Source organism: Carcharodon carcharias, chromosome 21 (assembly GCF_017639515.1).
Source record: "Carcharodon carcharias isolate sCarCar2 chromosome 21, sCarCar2.pri, whole genome shotgun sequence".
NCBI lineage: Eukaryota > Metazoa > Chordata > Chondrichthyes > Lamniformes > Lamnidae > Carcharodon > Carcharodon carcharias.
Window position 1 is genome coordinate 14944644 of NC_054487.1, and position 26131 is coordinate 14970774.

General features: G+C 43.9%; 1 protein-coding gene across 2 annotated transcripts in view; it reads right to left on the reverse strand.

Moving 5' to 3' along the window:
- hipk2 (homeodomain interacting protein kinase 2) overlaps positions 1-18877 on the reverse strand; it is a 280504-nt gene extending 261627 nt beyond the window's left edge. For both annotated transcript variants that reach the window (XM_041216305.1, XM_041216304.1), the window contains exon 1: positions 18605-18877. In XM_041216305.1, coding sequence (XP_041072239.1) covers positions 18605-18623 — 19 coding nt within the window. In that variant the 5' untranslated portion in view covers positions 18624-18877. The remainder of the gene's footprint in view (positions 1-18604) is intronic.
- Positions 18878-26131: the final 7254 nt, after the last annotated feature.

Sequence of the window (26131 nt, forward strand, 5' to 3'; positions counted from 1 at the left end):
AATGAAAGAACAAAAGACAGACATCAGGGTGCCCAAAGTAGAACATGTGGCAACCAACTTGTGCACAGCAAACTTCACAAATGGTAATGAGGTGATGACCAGGTAACCTGTTCTAGTGATGTTGTTTGAGGGGAAAATATAAGTCAGGATCCTGGAGACAACTCCCCTTTTCTTCTCTGAAGAGTGTCGTGGGATCTTTTGCATCTAACTGGGACAGTAGATTTAACTTCATATTCGAAAGACAACACTTCTGGCAGTGCAGCGCTCCCTCAGTACTGCATTGATGAGGTGTAATAGGAGGTGGGCACATGAGTTTTGGTCTAGTTGCTGGGGCAGAGATGGGTTTCTGAAGCATGACTGAGGACACTTCAGTCTAGCCATCAGGTGCTGCTGCTCCACCAGAAACTCGCAGCTTGGCTGTCACTTGACGAATTTTCATTTTACAGTCAGTGTGTAATAGTTTCTTGGAAGTGCCTCTGTTACACATTCACAGCGTGTAACACATGGATGAGAAATTCGACGGCTGCTTGAGGGTAGGAAACAGGATTGTTGAGATAAACAGGACTTTAACACCTTCCTTCGGGCTGTACATTGCGAGATTATGGCATTGAAAAGATTAGAAACAAAGGTAGTTGTGTTTTGAAATATTAACTGGTGAAGTTAATCTTTAAACCCTCAGCAAATGTTTACCAGGTAGAGATCTTGGTTTAGGAAAAGCGAATGTCTGAATCTAGCGCAACTTAAGCAGATGGCCGACTATGTCAAGTACACAATAAATTTTTTATCAGATTACAGCAACAACTTATATTCGTATAGTACCTTTAATGTAGTAAAACATTCCCAAGGTGCTTCACTGTACTGTTATCAATCAAAAGTTGAAAGCAAGCCACATAAGGAGATATTAGGGCAGATGATGAAGAGGTTGGGTCAAGGAAGTAGGTTTAAAGGAGCATCTTAAAGGAAGAAAGAAAGGAAAGTGATGTGGAGAGATTCAGGGAGGGAATTCCAGAACTGTCAATGATGGAGCGACAGAATTAGAGGAGCTCAGAGATCTTGCAGGGCTGGGAGGCTGGAAGAAGCTGCACAGATAGGGAAAGCCATGAAGGGATTTGAAAACTGGGATATAAATTTAAATTCAAAGGTTTGCCAAATTGGAAGCCAATGTAGATCAGTCACCATAGAGGGCGATGGGTGAATGGGACTCAGTGCCAAGTTAGAATAAGGGCAGCAGAGCTTTGGATGAACTCAAATTTATGAAGAGTGCAACGTGGGAGATCGGTCATGGCATGCAGATCTGGTTGCACAACTTAGAAATTAAACTCCTGACTGCACTGAATCCAAGATAATGTGGGAATGGCTCCAAGCAGGCAATCTCACACAATGGTTAAGACATACTCGCTTGCCACATGGAACTGGGATAACACTACTTCCTCAAAGCCAAGACCCTTGGCTCCTTTTGCTGGACAGCAGGAAAAAAATAGGGAAGAACATGGAATTACAGTTCAGTCCAGTAGGCTGGATTGGAGGTTCTGAGGCACATGGAACAGTCGGTCTACTGAGGAGACCAGGTAAAGGAGAGCTGGACTATGGCTGACCCTTGGATGCCAGCACAAGTAACACTGCCTGCAAGCCAGTGTCTTCTTGAATGCAAAATTCCTTCAGAAGATTGCGTGCTTAATTTAGAGATTGCTGCTGCCTTTCAGCAAAACATTCACTTTATCTTCCCATTTCCGCAGTTGTTAAACACTTACTGCTCAGTGCCTGACCCACATACCCAGGCTGATTCAGATCAACCAGGCTTAAGCAGAAGCAACAATAGGTTAGAAGTAGTAGTTTGCTGGGGTTTTAATTGTGGAATTGAAATGTTTCATCCCAGTGCAGTTACATGGATGCATTCTTTATTATTGTGTCTGTATTCGAAGGAAGTAGCCTTCAGCACTGACACTTAACCAGGTTCTACTCACTTTTATGTGATTCCTTAAGGCTGCAATCTACAGCTGGTCACATAGATTGATACAGCATTGTAAGGAGGTCATTCTACTCATTGTCTCTCTTTGGTAGCACTATCTAATTATCTCACTTCACCTGCTCTTGCCCCACTGCCCTGCAATTTTCTCCCCTAGAATTATTTATCTAATTTTCTTTTGAAAGTTATTATTGAATCTGCTTCGACCACCCTTTCAGACAGTGCATTTCAGATCATAACAACTTGCTGTGGAACAAAATGCTTTTCATCTACTCTCTGGTTCTTGCCAATTGTTTTAAATCTGTGTTCTCTGGTTACTGGCCCACCTCCTAATGGAAACAGTTTCTCCTTAATCATTCTATGAAAAGCTCTCAAACAACTCTCAAACATTGCAAGAGTCTTTTTTCTTCCAGCTACTTTCCCAGCTCTCCTGAAGGCTCAGACGGTGGCTGGGATACAACTTCATTGTTCTGGCAGCTCGATAGTACTTTGCTCAAGTTGTCACTCTTTTCATATATTAACCTATGAGTGGGAGTCATAACCAAAAGTGGACCTCATCCGACACCCACACAAGCAGCTGTTCCAGCAAGAGTCCCTGAAGCAAGCCTTCACTCCCTACCACCTGCTTCCTCTACTCGCCAACTGGTTATCCAACATTAAGTCTTGGAGGAGCCAAACCTTCTTCCATTTCCTAATGCAGACAAACTCAAACCATCCTCTTCAGTTCCTGATGCCTCTATCTGACTTCACTTATTGTCACCTCAAGCTAAGTGTGTTTGTATGGTGTCTACAAATCTGTCATCCATCCATCTATTATCTCTTCCCCCACTACTTTCCAAGCTTTAATACATTCTGCTATCTGCTCAAGACTTGATCTATCCAATACTCTTCAAGTTACACTCCCTCAAACTGAAACACATTCAGAATACCACTGTCTCTGGCCTCAACTATTCAAAGGTCCACACTTTCATAACCCTGACCTCACCTGCCTCCCCGTGTAACTTTGTTCTTTCTTTCAGATACTTCTTCAGCCTTCCACAACTCACTCCTGTGATCTACATCTGCCCTCAAGCCCTGCACACATCTTTCTCTGCTCTGACACTGGTCTTCATGGGTGATCTTTCAGCCACCATCCCCCTGCCTATCCACAACAATCTCCCTCAACTCCTCCTCCATTTCAGCTTTGAGAAACTACAATGAGACTTGAGTCTTCAAGACCTCTTTTGGCTCTGTCCTCTAAATCCATGCCACTTGTTCTATCCCCAGTGTCTTATTTTCACTCTACTCTCTTTAAAACTCTGAGATGTTTTTCTAACATTTGGGTTGCAGTGTAAATACAAGTTATAGTATTTATTAACCCACCTGGGGTGTTAATAGCAGTGGTATAATTAGCCTTAGAAACACCAAATGAGATGGGGGAGCAATAGCCATGGAGGCACAGCTATCCCATCATTCACAGCATACTGAAAGCTCCATTTTACACAATGGGGCTGTTGGCATCAAATCTACTACTTCTTCATGCTTTGCAAATAAATGTCTGGAACTATCCATTCCCTAACATTGTCTTTGTCTTCACTCCCTACATACAAGACCACAATCTTCCTTTGATTTTATTGATAATGCTTTGGTCAATACTTATCTGTGCCATCCTCTCATATTCCTCCTAAGTTGCAGTTATGTATTTTTCTTTCTTTCTACATCCTCACTATTTGATTATCATATTTCATCACATAGCTTTCTGTTCACTCCTTCAGAAACCTCATTACCTTAGAGCTCCCTTAATTCTTGCAATCTTCAGGCTCTTAAAACTCATCCTTGGAGACTACTCAAAGCTTGTTTGTCATTTACGTTGGCTTCTCTGGGACTCTTCTCATTCCTGGTGATGTCCTGAGCTACAAAGCTTGGCCACTTAACAAACCTTCCCAATCACTAGCAACCTGCAATTGAAAATTGCCTTGCCACTCTCAGGAGTTTTTTTCTAAGAAGTGAAATTGTCTGTTGACAACTCTCTCATGAAGCAATCTATGTTACAAATGAAGGAAGCCAACTGAATTGTTCTGATGGGTGCAAATTTTAGCAACTTGGTTTAAAGCCTCACTGCTGAGCGTCTCTTGCAGAACCTCGATCCCTGTCCACCTGATCCTCATGGTTGCATAGATGGTCAGCCATTTTCCCCCATACTGTCATGCTCGTCACACTTGGAGCTCTTATGAGAGATTGATTAGAATGCAACAAAATACATCATCTCCTGGTGTCACTGGTTGTGGAATGTCTTGGGGAGATACGTTAGTGTCTGCCTTTGGTGCATCAACACTAGCTTGCATTTATATAACATCTTTATTATAACAGAGTATCCCAAGGCACTTCACAGGAGCATTATCAAATAAAATGTGATGCCAAACCACATAAGGTGATCAAGTAGCTAAAAACTTAATCAAAGTAAGTTCTAAGAAGTGTCTTAAAAGAGGAGAACGCAGTAGAGAAGCAGTGAGGTTTAGTGGAGGGGGTAATTCCAGAGCTAAAGGCCTTGACAGCTGAAGACACAGCCACAGTAGGGCACCGGTGAAAACTGGGGATGCTCAAGAAGCCAGAATTGGAGCACTGCAGAGGTCTCAAACAACTGTAGGACTGGATGAAGTTGCAGAGATTAGGAATTGTGAGGTCATGGAGGGATCTGAAAACAAGGCCGAGATTTTTAAAACAGAGGTGTTGCTTTGCTGGATCTGGAGCTAATTTAAACCAGCAAGTATCCTCAATGTAAGCATGAGCAACCAATAGAAGCTTATACTGTACTGGCTGTTAGAGCTCAGTTCTGGAATAGCTGACAAAGAGGAAGCTGGATGAATGGGAGGAAGAAATAAACTCTTGCATTGATGAAGAACCTTATTACCTTAAAAATAAATCAAAATACTCCAGAAATTTGGGTCTTACCAGAGGAAATTGACATTTATGATTGACACAAGAAAATTCCTGGAGCAGAGTTGTCAACTCGATTTGGAAATATCCTTGGAGCTTTCAACACATGACCTCACACCTCCAACCATCTGCCTGACACTCCCACTATTGGTCAGCCAACATGTCCAATTCACGCCTTCTCACACCAAGTGTAAAGCAAACAGACTTTGTTACTTGATTGGATGATTATTGACTGTCAGTCAAACAAAATTGATTTTCCTACAACAGTGGCTAAATTGCAAAATGTACTTCATTGGCTTTAAAGCGCCTTGGAAGGTCCGGAGGTTGTGAAAGGCACGGTATTAATAAAAGCCTTTTCTCAACTGATCAAAGAATATGAAAACAACATAACATTTTATTTGATGCCCCTTATTATTTTTCTCCTGGGTCACTCGCAGCAGCATCCTGGAGATTAATTATTAATCCCTGGAAAACTCCAGCCCAATCCTGGAGGGTGGGCATCCAAAATCTGGAGTGAGTCCCAATCTGTCCAGTACAGTCCGCCTGGCAACAATTGAAAATGGAAAAAGTTGAGAATAAAGAAGACCTCACCATATTTGCAGTGATAGTCTTGACCAGTGGGAGGAAGAAGTATCAGTCAGGACAGCACTTGCCTCGGACTGCTATGTATATTAGCTTGATTGCCAGTTGGTCGGTCTGGCAAGTATACAGGGCTGTCAGCTCATTGGCATTTTACACAGAATCGTATGGAGGTTTACAGCACAGAACTGGTCTATGCTGGTGTTTATCGTCCGCCCACTCCTCTTCATCTAACTCCATTAGCATAATTTCTATCCCTTTCTCCCTCATTTCATTATCCAGCTCCTCTTTAAATGTGTCCATGCTATTTCCCTCAGTGTGGTGGCAAGATTCACATTCTAACCACTCTCTAAATAAAGAAATCTCTCCAGAATTCCCAAATAGGTTTATTAGTGACTATCTTATATTAATGACCCATAGTTCTAACCTCACCGACAATTGGAAATATCTTTTCTACATTTAGCATTCTGAACTCCTACATAATTTCAAAGACTTCTGGCAGATCACCCCTCCCTCAATCTTCCCTTTTCGAGGAAAAGAGCCAGTTCAGTATTTCCTGATAATTGTTATCTCCTCTGTGCACAAACTCCTTTCACCTTGTGGCAAGGAAACCCAGCCCTACAACCAGTGGATTTTCAAACAGGGAAACAGTAGGTACCTCCATCATATACCATGACTGGTATAAACAGAGCAATCAGACGCAAACTAGCAGAATAGCAGCAAACTAAGGTCTTCATTTTGTTTTACCGTAGTGGTTTGATGTATCTGTGAATCAGCTGACAGCCATTTGCACATAGAAATGAGAGGCAGATTGAAGAACAGAAGGACCTGCTGATCATCAGCGTGCGCTGCGATAAGAAGAAACTATTATATTTCTGTATGCCCATGACCTCTACCACGTAGAAGGACAAGGGCAGCAGACATACCACCACCACCACCAAGTTCCTCCCCAAGCCGCACACCATCCTGACTTGGAACTATATTGCTGTTTCTTCACTGTCGCTATCAAAATCCTGGAACTCCGTTCCTGAGTGTACAGTGGGAGTACCAACACCACATGGCAGGGGTTCAAGAAGGAAACTCAACACAACCGTCTCAAAGGCAACTAGGGATGGGCGGCAAATGCTGGCCTTGCCAGCGAGGCCCACATCCCGTGAACGAATAAACAAGCCACACAACCAGTGAGCATAAGAGTGAAGTTCCTGCCAAACCAAGGCCAAGAGAATTTTTGTTTCTCCATGGCCAGAATTTTACGTTGAATGAGAGGGCATGCACTCTACTCAAAATCATGCGAAATAGGGCAAGGAGACATTGGGCGCGTTTCCCGACATCTTCATGTTCGCGCACAACATTATAGTCTGTGGGTGTGCATGGGAATCGGAAGTCGACAATTAAATAGGCGGTTAAGCCCATTTAGGAACAGATTGATCCTAATTTCACATTGCCCGCGCTATTTAACGCTCGTCGAACAGGCAACAGGGAGAGGCGGCCAATCCGTTTTTTGTCATTTTTCATCTAAGGGCAGAGTAAAAGGAGACCAGAGCATTGGCTGTGCGAGTTGTTAGGAGTTCTGGTGAGAGCTTGCTGCTGTTTAGTGCTGGGATTTCATACCATTTCCTGTGGTTTCTGCTGAAGTATTTGTTTTGTTAGCTTTGTTTTGAGGACTCTTGTGTTTTGTCAACTCTCTTGGAGGATCTCTGCCAAGTGCACCTTTCAGTGCATGAGACAGTGCCATCTGCATCTCAACAGATGGATATTGTTTACTCCACTGGTGACATCTCCCCTACAGATGAAGAGAGGGACAGAAGGGAGAGGAGGTCAGGTGTCCGCAGGCAACGTCCCAGGGAGAGTCCCGTGGGACTAGAGGCGCAGGCAGGCACAGGGAGTCCAGGGCCAGCAGGGAGCGCAAGGCGGAAGGGACCACAGAAGATGCCACTATCCTGCTGCCAGAGTGTACAGGCAGTAATCCAGCTACCTCAACATTTCTGAGGTCCAATGCCACAGGAAGCTTCGGCTCTCTAGGAACACCGTTACATCCATATGCCAGATGATTGGGCCGCCAACTGTGTGGATGAGCAGCCAATGCCAGTAGTTCTGAAAGTCACAGTAGCGCTCAATTTTTTTGCATCTGGATCTTTCCAGGGGTGAGAGGGGGATCTGTGTGGAGTGTCCCAATCAGCTGTCCACAGTTGTGTAAAGTTGGTCACTGATGTTCTCTTCGGATAGGCCATGACCTTCATTCATTACCAGACAGATGAAGCCAGCCAGGCTGAGCAAACCAGACAGACTGAGCAAGCCAGAGGCTTCGCAGCAATTGCTGGGTTCGTCCACATCCAGGTTGCCATAGACTGCACTGATGCAGCCATCGAGGCACCAGCGGGTCAGCTAGGTGCCTTTATGAACAGGAAGGGATTCCACTCCATGAGCGTGCAGACAGTTTGTGACCACAAGACCCAGATTCTGCAAGTCTGTGCAAGGTACCCTGGCAGCTCCCATGATGCATACATCCTCTGACACTCCCAGGTGCCGAGGCTGTTCGTGGCTCCAGCCCAGCTGGATGGTTGGCTACTGGGTGACAAAGGGTATCCATTGAAAAGGTGGCTCATGGCACCACTCCGGTGCCCAAGGACCGAGGCGGAAGAGAAGTACAGTAAGAGTCATGCCTCTATAAGGGCAGTGGTTAAGAGGACCATTGGGCTGCTGAAGATGAGGTTCTGTTCCCTGGACCGATCAGGGGGAGCACTGCACTATCCTTCAGAGCACACGTCGCTTACAGTGTTGTACCCTGCAGTCTGCACAATCTGGCACTACCAAGGGCCACTGGAGGATCAGGATAGTGAGGCAGCTCCACAGGCCTCAGAGGATGACTCTACTGATGGATCTGATGAGGAGCCTGGGCAGACACAGGGTGAGGACATGGAGGCAGACTTGAGGGACCTTCAGTGAGGCAGGGACGCCAGGGTGGCCTTGATTCTTTGCACCATCAGCTAGGCTGCCAAGGCATGGCTTTGATCCCATGGCAAGGGCGCTGCCTCCTTAGCACACATTTCTGAAGAGGCAATCCCAGTGTCACCTCATAGCCTCTGTAACAAAGTTTGCTGCCCCCTGTCATCTATCATAAGGCACTGATGAGCCCTGCACCTATGGAAAACATGAAGGACGCTGTAAATTTATATCTTTTCCAGAGTTGCAAAAAAGCAACATAACATAATTTTGTTGCTATTGTCACACAAAAAAAATGCATAACACTGATGAAATGAAAGAATGTCACCCGTGAAAACCCATCCTGTGCTCATGGTGCCTTCAACTTATGCTTGCAAGTGCTGTGTTTTGGTGCCCCCACCACCACCCCCCCCCCTCCCCCACCACCCCAACCTCACTGGCAGCGACATTAGCAGATTGCTGACTCTCCTGTCGTGTAGGCCCTGATGACCTTGGCTGTCACCCTCCACCTGGGAGGGTGCAGCCAGCAACATGGCTGGGCACACCTCGGTCGTCGTGGCCTCAGATGTCATGGTCACTGGCAGAGGGGTGGAGCAGCTGTCGCCCTCATCCAGAGCGCCATGAGAGCAGCCCACAGAAACGACAGGCAGCTTGTCCATCAGCGCAAGATACATCTGGTCCTCCCTGCTCACCACTGATGGACAGGCACCTAGCAGAGAGACTGGGTGCCTCATCCATCTCTCACACTGGCAGTGATCTCCTCAGCTCACTACCAGTGTGTGGGCTTGCAGGTCCGAGCACAACCCCAGGAACCCCTAATTGTGTTCCTGGAGCTGCCTCTCGATGAAAATCGCCACTGTCTCAATAGAGGAGGCTATGCATTTGGTGCTCAAGGTCGATGCAGCGCTCATGCTCCTCATGGACTCCTCCATGACAGAGACCATAGCACACGGACCCTCAGGTATCAATGCCTGATCTTCCTGCACATCCCACTGACATCCAGCATCTGCTGCCTGACAGATGACTCCAGAGGCTCATCATCTGCCTTGGACTCAGCATTGTCCTGGTATCCAACAGTCCTCCGACAGCTGGCGCCCTGGGCACTCTCTGCCTCCGCCAGCTCCTCATGCAAGTGTGTCGTGCCCTACCAACAGTGCACTACCATCTGAGCCAATGAACTATTGCCCACCAACCTGTAACTGCGCTGGTGCCTGGTAGTGAGAGAGGGTGGGGCGCTGATGGATCTGTCTGCAGCTTCTCCTCAGGTGTCAAGGGAAGGTCCTCGGGGTCCCAGCAGCCTTTGGAGGGTGGCCCATCTGAGGGAAGAAGGGAATTATGTCAGTATTATCAATCATCACATAGACAGGTGAGACTATGGACAACTGCATCATGGTGGCATCATGATTGCTGGATCACTGGGGACACTTGCTTAGAAGTCCTCATTTGAGATGAGACGACCCTACGTTGTTTGTACTCTCCGCTAGTCTCATATCTGCTCATTGGACTTTTACCTTCCTCCGACACCCCTGCGTCTCCGTGACCTAAGCACCTTGCTCCTCACTGGCACTCTAGCTTGAGGATGTCCACCTCAAATTTGGTCAATATGAGCAGCTTGGCCAAACTACCACCCGTTTGTCTGCGCTCCACAGCATTATGGCTTCTCTTCTCCTGTTCGGAAACAAAGCGCATCCATTAGTCCAACCTCTATCTTCAACACCATACCAGCCTCACCACCCACTGTGCCCCACCACCACACCCCCCTCCCACTCTGGAGGACCAGGTTGAGGAGCCCGTCCAATCTGCACACCCCACCTGGCACTTACTGCCTCCATTAGGGTCCATAAGCACTCGTCCGAGAACCGGAGATTCGGGAGTGGGGTAGAGTGCCCACCGGCATTGCCTTGTCCAGTGGGTGCTGAGGCCATAACTCCTGCTGCTGCTATGTTTAAATGCCCCACCAGGTCCCACTGGACCCAGCACCCACCACGCTTCTGCCCTTGCTGCCAGCATATCGCCAATTGGCCAGCCAGCATGGAACTGTGTTTGGGGTCTAATCGCGGCCGGAAGTGGAAATTGCGGCTGCTTGCGGGCCCGCTAATCAAGCGCACCCAACAAGCGCTAAATTCAGGCCCATCATTTTAACCCCTCATCTTACCTTTTGGAATAGGGTAAATGTCTCCAGAGCTGAACACCCTCTGATAATCCATCTGAAGAGTCAATATCCACACTGTGTCTGCACATCATCCGAGATCAAATGGGAGTATGAGGTCGGGGGGAAAACACCACTGCTCCTTTTCTCAGCTGTTGTTGATGTACACACACTTCCAAATGGATAATGTTAATAAGGTCATCATTTATTGCCCATCCCTGGATGCTCATGAGGTTGTGAGGTTGGATCCTTTTCTTGAATCGCTGTAGTTGTGCAATGAAGGTGTTTCCACAACACTGTTCAGTAGGGAGTTGTGAAATTTTGACCCAGTGACTACGATTGATAGCAATGGGGAGCTGGAACGCTGGACAACGTTCACTCTAACCTCAGACCTCCTTCTGTGTTCTCAAACAGCAAATGAGAGATCAAATCTCAGTCCCTTGCAGGTCAGTATGATTCAGTGACTGTTGAACCACCAAAGTTAGTCCTGCATTAATTTAATTTAATTTAATTTAATTTAATTTAATTTAATGAACACAGGGACAGGAGCAGGCTATTCAGCCCCTTGAGCCTATTTCATCATTCAGTTAGATCATGACTGATTAGTATTTAGCTTCATTTCCCTTAATGTAATTATCTAAAAAAAAAGTCAGTTGATCTGTTTTTGACATTCTGAATTGACCCACTACATCCACAGACTTTTGGGGAGAGAATTCCAGATTTCCCCTCGCATTTGCATCAAGAAGTGCTTCAGGTAAATATTTTCATTTCAAATAATGCATTGCAAAGTATGATGTGACGCCTGTACGATTTACAAGATGCACACACCTTTGCACTTTATTAGTCAACATAAGGAACAATCAAGACTCATAGAAATAGTCCTTCAATTTACATTGGTCCAAATTGCTGAAGTAAACACCTACTTTTGGGCTTAACTAACAGGACATGACAGAATTAAGGAGTTAAAACTTGACCAGGTACAGAAGAAAGGGCCATTTTACATCAACAAGTTAATCAACTGCAAAGTGCTACACAGTCAAGTTCTTCACAGTTCTAGACATTGCCCAGTACAGATGACTGTTGTGTTCTGAGAACACGAAGATCCATCAGAATGCCATAACTAATATCCCACCTATCGTAACAATAACAATTGCATTTATATAGTGTCTTTAACATGATAAAATATCCCAATTTGCTTCAAAGGAGCATTATTTAAAAAAACTTGACACCAAGCTACATTAGTAGACAGGATAAATTACCAAAAGCTTAGTCAAAAAGATAAATTTTAAGGACCATCCTAAAGTAGGAGATGTAGAGAGACAGAGAGTTTTAGGCAGGTAATTACAGAGATTAGTGTCCAGGCAGCTAAAGGCATGGTCACCAATGGCACACCAATTAAAATAGAGGATGAACAAGATGCCAGAATTGAAGAAGCACAGAGATATCAGAGGTTGCAGTAGGTTACAGAGATAGGGAGAGGCAAGGCAATGGAGTGATTTGAAGAAAAGAATGAGAATTTTAAAATTGAGCATTGCCTGATGGGAACCAATGTCAGTGAGCACAGCAGTGAAGGCTGAACGGGACTTAATTAAAGTTAGGATGCAGGCAGCAAGAGTTATAGATGATCTCAAGTTTACGGAAAGTAGAAGATGGAAGACTGGCCAGGACAGTGCGAGAATAGTCAAGAGAATGTTAGAATAGTCAAGTCTAGAAATATCTAAGGCATGAGTGAAGAATTCAGTCACTGTTGAGCTGAACAGTACAGAATTGGGTGATGTTTTGTAGGTGGAGGTAATCGGTCTTGATAATGGAATGGATATTTGGTCGGAAGCTCACTTTGGGGTCAAATACAATGGTACAAATGGTCTGGTTCAGCCTCAAGCAGTTGCTGAGAGAACATAAGGTGGTAATAAATCAGAGCGAGCCTAAACCATATGGCCCTTCGAGCCTTCTCTGCCATTTAATAAGATTGTGGCTGATTTTCAATCTCGATTCCTTTCTCCTGCCCGATTCTCAAATCTCATGATTTCCTTAGCATCCAAAAATGTATCAACCTCAGCCATGAATACATTCGATTCAGCAGGTTCCTGAATGTCGACTGAAAAATTTCAGTTGGCATTGGGACCTTGCCCTTAGTTGGCCCTTTATGGCTATCCACCACCTATGTGTCACCATGCATGCGCCCCCATCTCAAAGCAGCCTGTTCCAAAATAGCCCAGAGGCAGAAACGCACTGGCAAACCAGCACACTGATAGGTTAGCAGGAAATTGCCAGCCAGCCCACCTCCATCTCTGCAGCCAGATGAAAACTCAGCCAACGTTTCAGGTTGATGACCATCAGCAGGCAAGTGTATCCTGTAGGTATGGGTACCAAAACTATACATTGTACTCCAGTGTGTCTCACAAGCCCTCTATAATTGCACTAAAACTTGCTCACTCTTGTACTCCAACCCCCGGCAATGCAAACCAACTTACCATTTACCATTTAATTGTTTGCTGTATCTGTTTACTTTCTGTGTTGCTTGTACGAAGGACACCCAAATCCCTGCAAACACCAACATTCAATTGTTTCTCAAACTAAATAATGCTCTGTTTTCCTCTTCTTCCTACCAAAGTGAGTAACCTCACATTTTGTCACATTATACATCATCTGTCACCTTCTGGTCTACCTTTTTAAACCTATCTATCCCCTTTGTTGATACTTTGTTTTCTCCTCACAGCTTATTTTCCCACGTTGCTTTGTATCATCAGCAAACTTGAATACGTTAGACTCAACTATGTCCTTGATATAGGTTGTAAGTAGCTAAGGCCCCAGCACTGATCTTGCAACACCCGACAAGTAACAAACAGCCTGCCAACCCGAAAATGATCTATTTATCCATGTTCCCTGTTTTCTGTCTGTTCACAAATCCTCAATCATGCTAACATTACCTGCAATCAGAAGAGCGCTAATGTTGCGCTCATTTGTGGCAGGATATTGAATGTCTCTTGAAAATCCAAATATACTACATCTACTGGTTCCCTTTATCTATTCTGTCAATCACAATTTCCCTTTCGTAAAACCATGTTGACTCTGCCTGGTGATATTATGATTTTCTAAGTGCCATTATCACTTTGTTTATAATGGACTCTGGAATTTTCCTGAAGAATGAGGTCAGGCTAACTGGCCTGTAGTTCCGCTTTCGCTCTCCCTCAGGATCCTGAATAGCAGTATTACATTTGCTAACTTCCAATCCACTGGGACTGTTCCAGAATCAAGACAAGTTTGGAAAATCATAACAGTGCACCCAATATTGCAGCAGCTACTCCTTTTTTTTAGAACCCTAGGATGTAGGACAGGAGGCTCAGGGAATTTGATGGCTTTTCGTCCCATTAATTTCTCAAAGTATTTAATATTCGTAAAGAAAAAATACTGAAGTTCCTCACTCTCAATAAAGCCTTGGTTCCCTGCAATTTCTACTCTTTTTTTGTATTTTCTAGTATGAACATATTTGTTTAATATCTCTGCCATTTCCTTATTCCCATTATAATTTCTCCAATAACAAACTTTAAGGGAACCAAGCTTACTTACTCTCTTCCTTTTTACATACTTATAAGTGGAATCAGTGGCTAGAGAATAAAGTTTATGGCAGCGGCAAAAGAAAATAGCTTTGGTTTTCCAAATATTAAGCTGGAGGAAATTTCTATTCATCCAGTGCTAGATATCAGACAGGCAGTCTAAGAACTTATAGATTGTAGAGGGGTCAACAGAGGTGTTGGTGGGATAGAGATGGCCATTGTCCATGTACATGTGGAACCTTAAATTGTGATTTTGGATTAAGTTGTTAAGGGGCAGAATGCAGATGAGAAATAGGAGGGGACCAAGGATAGATCCTTGGGAGACACCAGAGGGAATGTGTGAAGTCAGGAAGAGAAGCCATTTCAGCTGATTCTCTGGCTTACGATTAGATCGAAAAGAATGGAACTTGGTGAGAGCAGTCTCACATAGCTGGACAGCTGTGGAGAGGCGTTGGAGGAAGATGGCATGGTCAACCATGTAAAAGGCTGCAGACAGGTCAAGAAGGATGAGGAGGGATAGTGTACTTTTGTCACAATCACATACGGTGTAATTTGTGACTTTGATAAGAGCCATTTTGTACTGTTGCAGGGTAGAAACCTGATTGGAGAGGTTCAAGCATGGAGTTCCAGGAAAGATGGAAGGCAACAACACATTCAAGGATTTTGAAGAAGAAAAGCTGGAGATGGAGAGGTATTGCAAAGGGTGAAGTGTCAAAGAGAACGAGGTCAGATACAGCACTGTGAGATGCAGAGTAAAATTCCCTCAGCACTGTCTCAACAATTTGCCCCAATGTAGAACAGCAATACAGTAACAGCACTCCTACAGACAGATATCCCTGAAAGACCTAATGAGTGGCCCTGTTGCTCTCTATGGCACTGAGCCCTACAGCGCAGGAAGACCAGATTTGACGCACAGTCTCCACCCGTTACATCTTCTTGAAATCAGAGTTCCTGCCAGCACTACCTGATCAATGTTTATCACTCAACCAACATCATTAAAAACAGATTATCTGATCATTGTTACAGTGCTGCTTACAAGACTGTGCAGAAATTGGCTGCTGTATTTCCTACCGCACAACAGTAACTATAATTTAAAAGTACTTAATTGGTAAAGTGCTTTGGATTATCCTAAGCTTATGAAAGGCGCTATACAAATCCAAGTTTCTTCCTTTTAGAAAGGAGGGTGACAACTGTCCTGAAAGCATTGCCAACTTGCACAGCCATGGATTTCGTTCTATTCCTGGGATTAAAAACCACAATTGGAGTTACTTTAGGGCCTGGCATTAGATTTAGAACCATCTCAACATTTGGAGTTCATTGCAACACACAGCGCAGAGAGTGGGTTTGGTCTCTCTCCTCTTGCCACATTGGAGTCTGTCCAAACAACATGAAAGTCAATTCCACTGAGCACACTGAGGCAAGAAGCATTGAAATCCCTTCTGCTGACAGTATTATCTGCCCTGATCCCTGAAACACCCCCAAGGCCCTTCTGGTTTCTGTACATTCAAGCCTTATGTGCTTTCCTCACATTGCTTTCATCTGCCAACCGTTGTCTTCCACTCTAGCATCAGCGGCATCACATGCCTGCACTCTGGAATGGTCTTCCCAATGAAAGGTCGGCACCCTGAAATGATGGCTCTGTTTTTACTCTCCATAGATTCTGCCAGACCTGCTGAATATTTCCAACATTTTCCGTTTTGTTTCCAATTTCCAGCATTCGTAGTATTCTGCTTTTGTCTGGATCCTACAGCCTTGGTTCAGTTATAGCACTCTCATCTCTGAGTCAGAAGGTTATTGATTCAAACCCTATGCTTGAGAGCTGAGCACATAATCCAGGTTGACACTCCACTGCAATACTGAGGGATTACTGCACTATCGGAGGTGCTGTCTTTCAGAAGAGTTGTTAAAATCCTCTCAGGTGGATGTAAAAGATCCCAAGGCACTATTCAAAGAGAAGGGGAGCTTGGACCAATATTTATCTCTCAACTAACATCAGCAACAAGAGTTTAATAAGATTATTTTTATTGCTGTTTGTGGGACCTTGTTGGGCACAAATGTGACTACACTTCCAAAGCAATTCATTGGCTGTAAAGCATTTTGGAATCTTTTGAAGTCATAAAAGTCATGAAGTCTGGTGAGTGTTCGATACAAGGGAGGAGAAATCTGTATTTATGGGAGGATGTGTCTGCTCCATGAGAGTTAATGTTTACAAGAGGGTCCAATCGCATGCTAATATTTACGGAGGGTCCCTGTGAGTATATTAATAGCTCCAGGGGCTTCGTTTCTGCATGTTAGTGTTTACTGGGGCCCCTGTAAAGATGCTGTTGTTTACAAGATGTCCCTATGAGGGTGTTAATGTTTACAGGGGGCCCCTGCGAGGTTCTTCATGTTTACAGGGGCCCTGTGATCCTGTTAATATTTACAGAGGAAAATGCCTTTGAGTATGTTAATTTTTAAAGAGAAGATTCCCTGTGAGAATTGTTACCGATTATCCCTGGGAGCAGGTTAATACTTAGAGAAGGGTGTTACTATTCACAGGGGGTCTCTGTAAGAGTCTTAATATTTCAAATGGATCCTGTCAGTGTGTTAATATTTAAAGATGGTCCCTATGAGCATTATGATATTTCAGGGCTCCCACAAGCTTGATAGCATTTACAGAGGGTCTTGGCAAGTGTGGTAATAGTTACAGAGGGTCCCTGTGTGTATATTAATATTTACAGAGTGGGTCTCAGTGAACCTGTTTCTCCATGAACATGGTAATATCTCGGAGGTGGGGGTCTCCGTGAACATGCTAACATTTACAAAATGCCATTGTTAATGTATTAATATTTGCCGGGAGTACCCACAGAGTAAAGTTTGAAAAAAAAACATCTCGAGGAGCCTTGATGACAGTTGAAGTTTGCACTATTGTACGTGACTGAGATTAAACCATTTGTAGGTAAATACAAAAGGATTTTGTGTTTGCCCCTAGCTTTCATTGAAATTTTGGTTCAGCTCACCCAAGCTCTTTCTAGAGGATAAGCTCCATTTAATTCCATTCACCTCTTTCCACAACATGTCCAAAGTTCTACACCACCATGTACAAAAACCACAATGTTTAAAGTGAGTTTACCGATGCAAGGGAAAGAGGAATCTGTGTCACAGCGAACAAACCAATAATCAGTAGCAATAAAATGATTGTGCCATTACCGTGAATACGTGAACACTTAAAAAAAATACAATCGTCAATCGAATTTACAAGTATAAGGGTTCAAACTCAGCGAGGTTTTATCTGTTCCGCTAACAAGGAGGTGGTTGTCTCCACAATCGTAATTACCGTAGTTTCATCCAAACATTATCATTTACAGACAATAACTGAATATAATGCACAACACTTGATCTGCGAAGAAACAACTACCTGAAAATGCACAGCACCCTGCTGGAAAAGAGAAAGATTTGTACCAATATGTGGGGACAACTGCAGTAATAAATCACAGGAAAACATCACTGAAATAAAGGAAACCCCCATCTCGAAATAAAGAATCCAGATCTCTAAGATTGAGACCAGCATCGACATGACGGTACATTCAGCCGACAGGGGGCGGCAGGTGAAGGTTTCAGAGAGGAGACAATTATTTCCAAACCCAGATAGTTTCTCTACACTGGCTGTGTCCTTCGCTCTCCCACTGTAATGAAATTCGCTTCCAACAAACTGCTGGTTTTTACAACAACTTGAAAGCAGAGCAGATTCTTTTTTTGTGTGTGTGCTGAAAATAACGCAGCGGGGTAACAACCATTAACACTGGGCTTTGCAACAGAGAGAAAAAAAACAGAATTTCTAACAGAGTTGCTCTGCTTCCACAGTCCCCTTTAAGACATTCCTTTGTCTCCTGGTGTTTAATCCAAGCCCCGCTATCACCAGGAAATCCTTCCAACTATTCACCCGTAAATCAATGGGACTTTCACACGCACGCAAAGTTTCCTCACTTGTTATTCGCCCCAGTGAATCAGATCTGAGAAATTAATCATTTCAGCATTTTCCTCTCGTTTCCCTTGTTTTTATATAACGAGAAGTGGATTCGCGTGAAATACTAATTCACTCTTGCACCAAAATATAAGGGGGGGGGTTAATCAGTGAGCTGACATTTGCTGATTTTGTATGTTTTTTTTGTTACAAGCCCCTTAGACTGGGAATGCAATCCAATCGGGTCCAGCCTGCCAGAGTCTCGACACCCCCCCCCCCCCCCCCCCCCAACAATAAGAAGGCTCCCTGTGAAATGTTCAGTGATCACTTGAACCCAGTGAAGTCTCCCTTCGGTTTCCGCACGCCAACAAGAGCCAGTCTCCTGCACAGAATCTAGAAGCTGACCACCCCCATCCCTTCACAATGACCACCCCCCCCCCACCCCCCTCACCTCACCCCACACAAGCCTTCCATCCTCAACCTAACCAGCTGATTACAATGACAACAAGAATATAAGAGAGGTGCCTGTGTGTGTTAATTTCAAGTCTTACCTTGGTACATCGGGGCCATCGGTGCAATGCTGTGTGCTATGCATGGCAGAATACAAAGCCAGTTACTCCTCTCCTTGCTAAACACGGTGTAGATCTGCCATATTGTGCTGGATTAATTTGGACTGTAAGTCCCTGGCTGCATCACCGTTCCGATTCATCCAGGGAGAGAGAGGGAGGGAGGGAGAGAGAGAGAGACACTGGGGGCGAAAAAAACTCTTGCAAAATCGGTCATTGAACGCTCTTCTTTCAGGCAAGGTTCTCTCTCCCTCTCCCTCCCTCTCTCCCCCCCCCCCCCCCCCCCCCCACCTCCAAAGTACAAGACACCAGAGACCCTGCAAGAATCCAGTTCGAGTCCCACATACGGACCTGCTACTTGGTGTCTCGGTATTATTTTTTCCTACAAAATTTAGCCAAATTGCGATCTTTTTTTTACCTTCTGGACAACATGTCTGTGGGGTTTCTGCAAACTTACAAGCAGAAACCAGAAAGCCGGAGAGACATCAACTGCCTATGCAGTCGATCTCTCCCGAAAATAAACCCTTTAGGAGCGAGCTGAGCAACTTTGCTTTCCAACCCCCCCTCCCCCCTCAATTAATTCTTTTTGCATTGAGTTTTGGATCGCGTCCTTTTGGGGGGGGGGGGGGGGGGTGAGGGAGAGGGAGGAAGTACAGAAGGTGTTGGGTTGTGATCACTGCGGTGGATGAGGGGGACCGAATCGATGTCTCCAGGAAAGAAACTGAAGGGTATTCATTCCTGCACCGTTCTTCTTTCGACTGCTCCAGGCTGAAGCCGAATGTGACGCAAAGAGAGATACAACAAATGGAATTGGGGATGAGCCGGAGATGGAGTGATGCGTGCCTATCCAAATTGAACACTTTAACTCTTTGCTTTCTGGGCTATGCAAAAGGCACAATTTCACTTTATTTATTTATTAAAGTAAATAAATGCATTTAATCCCTCAGCCAACATCTGAAAACAAATTATCTGCTCATCATCACATTGTGGTGTAGGAGTTTACTGTGCGCAAATTGGCTGATGCATTTCCTACAAGGACAGCATTGACTACGCTTCCAAAGTCAATAGTTTGCTGTAAGATGCTTTGGGACATGCTGAGATTTTGAAAAGCTTTATATAATGTTAAGTTCTTGCCTTTGTTTTTTTTTCTAATTGCTTGCATGTGTGTGTGTGTATTTAAGTACAATATGTTGTGTGTTTTTTTATTCGTCCTTTGTCTTTGGGCATTACTTAACAAGGCCAGCATTTATTGCCCACCTCTAGTTGCCCTTGGGAAGGCGGGGATGGGGGTGCGGGGGGGGGGGTGGTGGTGTGGGGGTCGTGAGCCACCTTGAGCTGCTGCAGTCCATGTAGTGGAAATGTTTCCTGCCGTCAAAGTTACAGAATTTTTTAATCTAGGCACAATGAAAGAATGGCAGTCAATCTAAGTCAAGATCAGAATGTTTGACATGGAGGCAAACCTGCTGGTGATGGTATTCACCTGTGCTTGCTGGCCATGTCCTTCCAGATGGTGGAGTTCAAAGGTTTGGAAGGTGCATTTCTTGGTGCGTGAGATTTCTTCCATCTTTATTGAAAGGCCATTGACATTACGCCTCTCAAAGTGACCAATTGTTTAGTCATCTGTCCTATTGTCTCCTTTGGCATTGTCAATTTTTGTCTGATTATTCTCCTGTGAAGGGCCCAAGATATTTTAATAAGTTAACTGTGTTATATTAATGCTAGCTATTATCGTCAGACGAGGCTACTGGTTTGTGAAAGTAGTTGCATGGCAGGTCACATAACATCCATACTTGGAGGGATGTTGCTATTCCTTCATTATTAGTGGGTCAAATTTCTGGAATTCTTTTGCTGATAATATTGTTGGAGAACCTTTAGTACATAGACTGCAGAGGTTCAGGAAGACAGCCCTCCACCAGCTAATCAAGGGCAAGCATGAATAGACAATAAATACTGGCATTGGGAGGCAGTGGCATAGTGACTATTCCACATACTCAGTGTAATGCTCTGGGGACCTAACTCCAGATCCCACCACAGCAGATGGTGAATTCAATAGAAATCTGGAATTAAAAGTCTGACGATGACCAAGAAACCTTTGCCGATTGTCATAAAATCCCATCTGGTTCACTAATTCCCTTTAGGGAAGGAAATTTGCCTTCCTTACTTAGTCTGGCCTACATGTGACTCCAGACAAACAGCAATGTGGTTGACCCTCAAATACCCTCTGAACGGGGGCAATTAAGGATATGCAATATTAGCCAGTGATGCCCACATGCCCTGAATTAATAATTAAAAAAAGAAATAACAAAGGAAAGGAGTCACTGGTGGCAGGCTATTTTAGACTTAGTAATGTATACTGATACAGGATTAATTAATTACCTCATAGTCATGGATCATCCAGGCAAGAGTGACTATAACACGGTAGAGTTTCACATTCAGTTTGAGGGTGAGAAATGTGGGTCTAAAACTAAAGTCTTAAACTTATAGGAACTTTCAGGGGAAAAAATAGAGTTGGCTATACTGGGAAAGTAGGTTAAGAGGTAAAAAGCAGTGACAGACATAAGGAGATATTTCATAACTCTCTTAACAAAGATATATTCCATAGCAAAGAAAGACATGAAAGGGATGCACCAAAAGACACAAAAAACTTCCCAAGGATAGTAGAAAATCTAGAGTCAGAGAGGAGGGAGGAAACTAAAACAATCAAGGTCACTAGAGAAAAAGTAATGGGAAAACTAATGGGACTAAAGGCTGACAAGTCCCCTGGACCTGATGGCCTGCATCCAAGAAATTTAAAGGAAGTGGCTGCAGAGATAGTGAATCCATTGATTACAAATTCCCTGGATAGTGGAAAAGTCTGAGTAGATTGGGAAACTACAATTGTAATACTTCTGTTCATGAAAGGAGGGAGACAGAGAGCAGAAAACTATGGACCAGTTAGCGTAATATATGTTATTGCAAAAATACTAAATGAAAGATACTCCGTTATTAAGGAGATAGTAGCAGGAAATTTAGAAAACCATAATACAATCAGGCAGAATCAACATGGTTTTGTGAAAGGGAAATTATGTTTGATAAATTTATTAGGATCCTTTGAGGATGTAACAAGCAGGGTGAATAAAGGGGTATTAGTAGATGTAGTGTATTTCGATTTCCAAAAGATATTCCATAAGATACCACATAAAAAATTACGAGCTACACAAAAAAAGAGCTCATGGTGTTGGGGGTCATGTATTATCATGGATAGAAGATTGGCTAACTAACAGGAAACAGAGGGTCAGGATTAATGGGTCATTTTCAACTTGGCAAACTGTAACTGGTTGAGTGCCACAGGTATCAGTGCTGGGGTCTCAATTATTTACAATCTATATCAATAACTTGGATGAAGGGAATGACTGTATTGTAGCCAAATTTGCTGATGATACAAAGGTATCACAGCAAGTCGTGAGGAGGATTCAATGAGTCCACAAAGGGATACAGATAGGTTAAGTGAGTGGGCAAAAATCTGGCAGATGGAGTAAATGTGGGAAAATGTGAGGTTTTCCACTTTGGCGAGAAGAACAGAAAAGCAGAATATTACTTAAATGGAGAAAGACTGCAGAATGCTACAGTACAGAGGAACCAGGTGTCCTTGTACATGAATCACAAAACATCAGCATGTAGGTACATCAAGTAATTAGGAAGGCAAATGGAATGTTGGTCTTTATTGCAAGACAGATGGAGCATAAAGGAGAGAAGTCTTGCTACAACTATATAGGGTATTGGTGAGACCAAACCTAGAATACTGTGTCAAAAATAAAAATAGCTGGACAAACTCCAGGTCTGACACCATTTGCGGAGAGGAATACAGCTAACATTTCGAGTCCATATGACTCTTCATCAGAACTGAGGGAAAATAAAAATAAGGTGAAATATAGGCTGGTTGAGGGGGCTGGGACAGATAGAGCTGGATAGAGGGCCAGTGATAGGTGGAGGCAAAGAAGAGATTGCCAAAGATGTCATAGACAAAAGGACAAAGAGGTGTTGATGGTGGTAATATTAGCTAAGAAATGTGCTAATGGTGACATTAAGGGTAGAAAGCAGGACGAGCAAGTAACAGATAGCCCTACTGGGTGGGGGGGGGTGGGAGGAAGGGATCGAAATAGGCTAAAAGGTGGAGATGAAACAATGGATGGGAGTACATTTTAAAATAATGGAAATAGGTGGGAAAATAAAAATACATTTTAAAATATAAATAATTAGAAAAAGGGGGATCGGAAAGGGGGTGGGGATGGAGGAGAGAGTTCATGATCTGAAGTTGTTGAACTCAATATTAAGTCCAGCAGGCTGTAAAGTGTCTAGTCGGAAGATGAGGTGCTGTTCCTCCAGTTTGCGTTGAGCTTCACTGGAACATTGCAGCAGGCCAAGGACGGACATGTGGGCATGAGAGCAGGGTGGTGTGTTGAAATGGCAAGCAACAGGGAGGTCTGGGTCATGCTTGCAGACAGACTGAAGGTGTTCTGCAAAGCGGTCACCCAGTCTGCGTTTGGTCTCTCCAATGTAGAGGAAACCACATTGGGAGCAGCGAATGCAGTAGACTAAATTGAGGGAAGTGCAAGGCTCTTGGATGGTGAGGAGGGGGGAAGTAAAGGGGCAGCTGTTGCACCTTCTCTGGTTGTATGGAAAGTGCCATGGGAGGGGTTGAAGTGAAGGGGGTGATTGAGGAGTGGACCAAGGTGTCCCGCAGGGATCATTCTCTCTGGGACACCCTGGTCCACTCCTCTATCGTCTCCTAGCTGATTGGGCCTCATACTCATACTCATTGGAGTTTGGGAGAATGAGGAGTGGTTTTATTGAAACATATAAGATTCTAAGGGGCCTTTGAAAGGATAGACACTGAGGGAATGTTTCCCCTTGTGGGGGAATCTAGAACAAGGGGCATGGTTTAAAAATAAGAGTTTTCCCATTTAAGATTTAAGACTGAGATGAGGAGGAATTTCTTCTCAGAGGATCCCTAGTCTTTAGAACTCTCTTCCTCAGAAAGCAGTGGAAGTTGGTTCAGTGAATATATTCAAGGCTGAGTCAGACAAATTTTTGATCTACAAGGGAATCAAGGGTTATGGTGGGCTGGGGGGGAACAGGTGTTGCTGACAGGAAAGTGAAATTAAGACATGGTCAGATTAGCCATGATTGCCTTGAATGGCAAAGCAAAGGGACTGAATGGCCTACTCCTGCTCCTGTTTCTTATGATCTTATGGTCATTATGACAATGCTGTTTTGTCCTCCAAAGGTGATTGTCTAGATTGACATGTGAGGAATGGCATCTTTGTTGGGCTTCTGAAAGCTGTTCAGCACCTCTGGAACCATACCCCAGTATCATTGCCTTCATAAAGGGAGAAAATTTGCAGAAAAGCAGCATTCTATTTTTACTCACTCAATATTCAATTTTTCTTTGTTTTTAATTCTGCTAATTTGCTTCTCTCTTTTGTTGTCCCCTGAAAGCATCGATTCCTTCTAATGTTACAATTCCATGGTCACTGGTTACCTTATGATACTTTAGCCGAGTGGTTATTATTCATGTGTGAGCATCAGCAGTGAATTCCTGCAGAATGTTCGAACATTGAGCTTAATCTAATCTGCCTCCTCATGTCTACAGACATGCATTTCCCATCAGACAATTGAATAGTGATCAGGAACAGGGACCTTGATTGATCATCCCTTCCCTAACCCAATCGTATAGAGACAATTCTCCCACTCCCCATTGCTGATCAGCTAAAACAGCAAGACCAGGACAAACTTGAGACCTTCCTAGTATGTAGCTGTCTTAAGCAGCTGATCCATTAGGGAGCTGAATATTCTATTTATCTTCCTTATTTAAGAAGCACAATGCAGCACTGAAGGAGTACTGCACTATTGGTAGTGCCATCTTTCAGATGAGACATTAATCCAGGGCCCTCTCTGTTCTCTCAGATGGGCTTAAAAGGTACCATGGCACTATTTCAAAGAAAAGTAGGTGAGCTCTCCCCAGGCCCTGGCCAACATTTATCCCTCAATCAACATCCTTAAACAAAACCGACGATTCATTGTCTCATTGCTATTTGTGGGATTTTGCCGTGTGCTAAATGATCACCTCATTTGCTACATTACAACAGTGAAAACGCTTCAAAAATATTTCAAAGACTGGAAAGGAATTTTTTGGGTGTCCTGAGACTTTGAAAGGTGATTTATAAATAGAAGGCTTTCTTTTTTTTAGAAAATAGATGCTTATTTTTTAAAATAGCTATGTTCTATATTTGTACTTTGCTGCTCCTATGAGATGCTTTTCAACTCACTGGAAGAAGATGGGGCCATGACGTTGGAAATGCTTTAAGCAAGAACTTGGGTCGCGGGTCATCCAAAATGCTCCGTCCCTCTCCTCCAGGTACAGGCTTCTTCCTGCTCATGTACAATTCCATTCCTCCAAGTAGCATTGTCTTGCTTTTAGCGGTACAGTCAGCACCAGAAAAGCCAGTTGTCCCAGAGGCCATCAGAGATTATGTCCTCACCTGACCTTCCAGCAGGTGTCACTGGATAGTGCCAGTTACGACTACACCCTGATATTACTTAACACAGACCAGGGTTAAATCTGAAATCTTTGGCGGGGCACTGTCCCATAGGAATGAAGGACTTGCGTTTATCTAGCAGCTTTCCCACTTCGGGGCGTCCCAAACAGCTTTAAATTAGATTCGCCAAGGTACCGATGCCTGATAATTATCCTGTGGTGTAAAGTAGATTCTCCACGATGACAACTTTACATTCAATGAGATGACATGACATCCATGGAAATGTAAACGGGCAAAAATCAGCATTTTCAGGGGAGATCAGGGAAAGGTGGGGATGGATGGGTTAGGGGATGTCCGATTGGCATGAACTGGAAAAGACCTAGAAAAGTCACAATCCTTTGGTGGCACAGAACTTGATTATTGCTGAAAAGAGAGGCATGTTGCTGAAGCTTTTTGTCTTGCACTCATCAGGACAAACACAAGAATGCCAAATTTCAAACCAACACAACAATTTATACTACAGGAGAAAAGAGTGTCGATTGATTGGCAAGTCCACTATGATTGACCAGGGCATTGCCATGGAGAAGGCAGCAGGAAATTATATGCTCCCAATTTCCCAGGTAATTCATAAAACGCACAATGCTTGAACATGTTCCTTTGTTTTCAGCAAACAGGTCTCTGTGTATGAATTTATGTTGCTTCTAGCAAGCGTAAATAAGCAACATTATTCACATTATTCTCAATCCCAATGGCATATTCATGATCAATGACACACTACAGTTCAAAACTCATTGGTAACTGAGCACTGAAGGAGTACTGCACTATTGGTAGTGCCATCTTTCAGATGAGACATTAATCCAGGGCCCTCTCTGTCCTCTCAGATGGGCTTAAAAGGTACCATGGCACTATTTCAAAGAAAAGTAGGTGAGCTCTCCCCAGGCCCTGGCCAACATTTATCCCTCAATCAACATCCTTAAACAAAACCGATGATTCA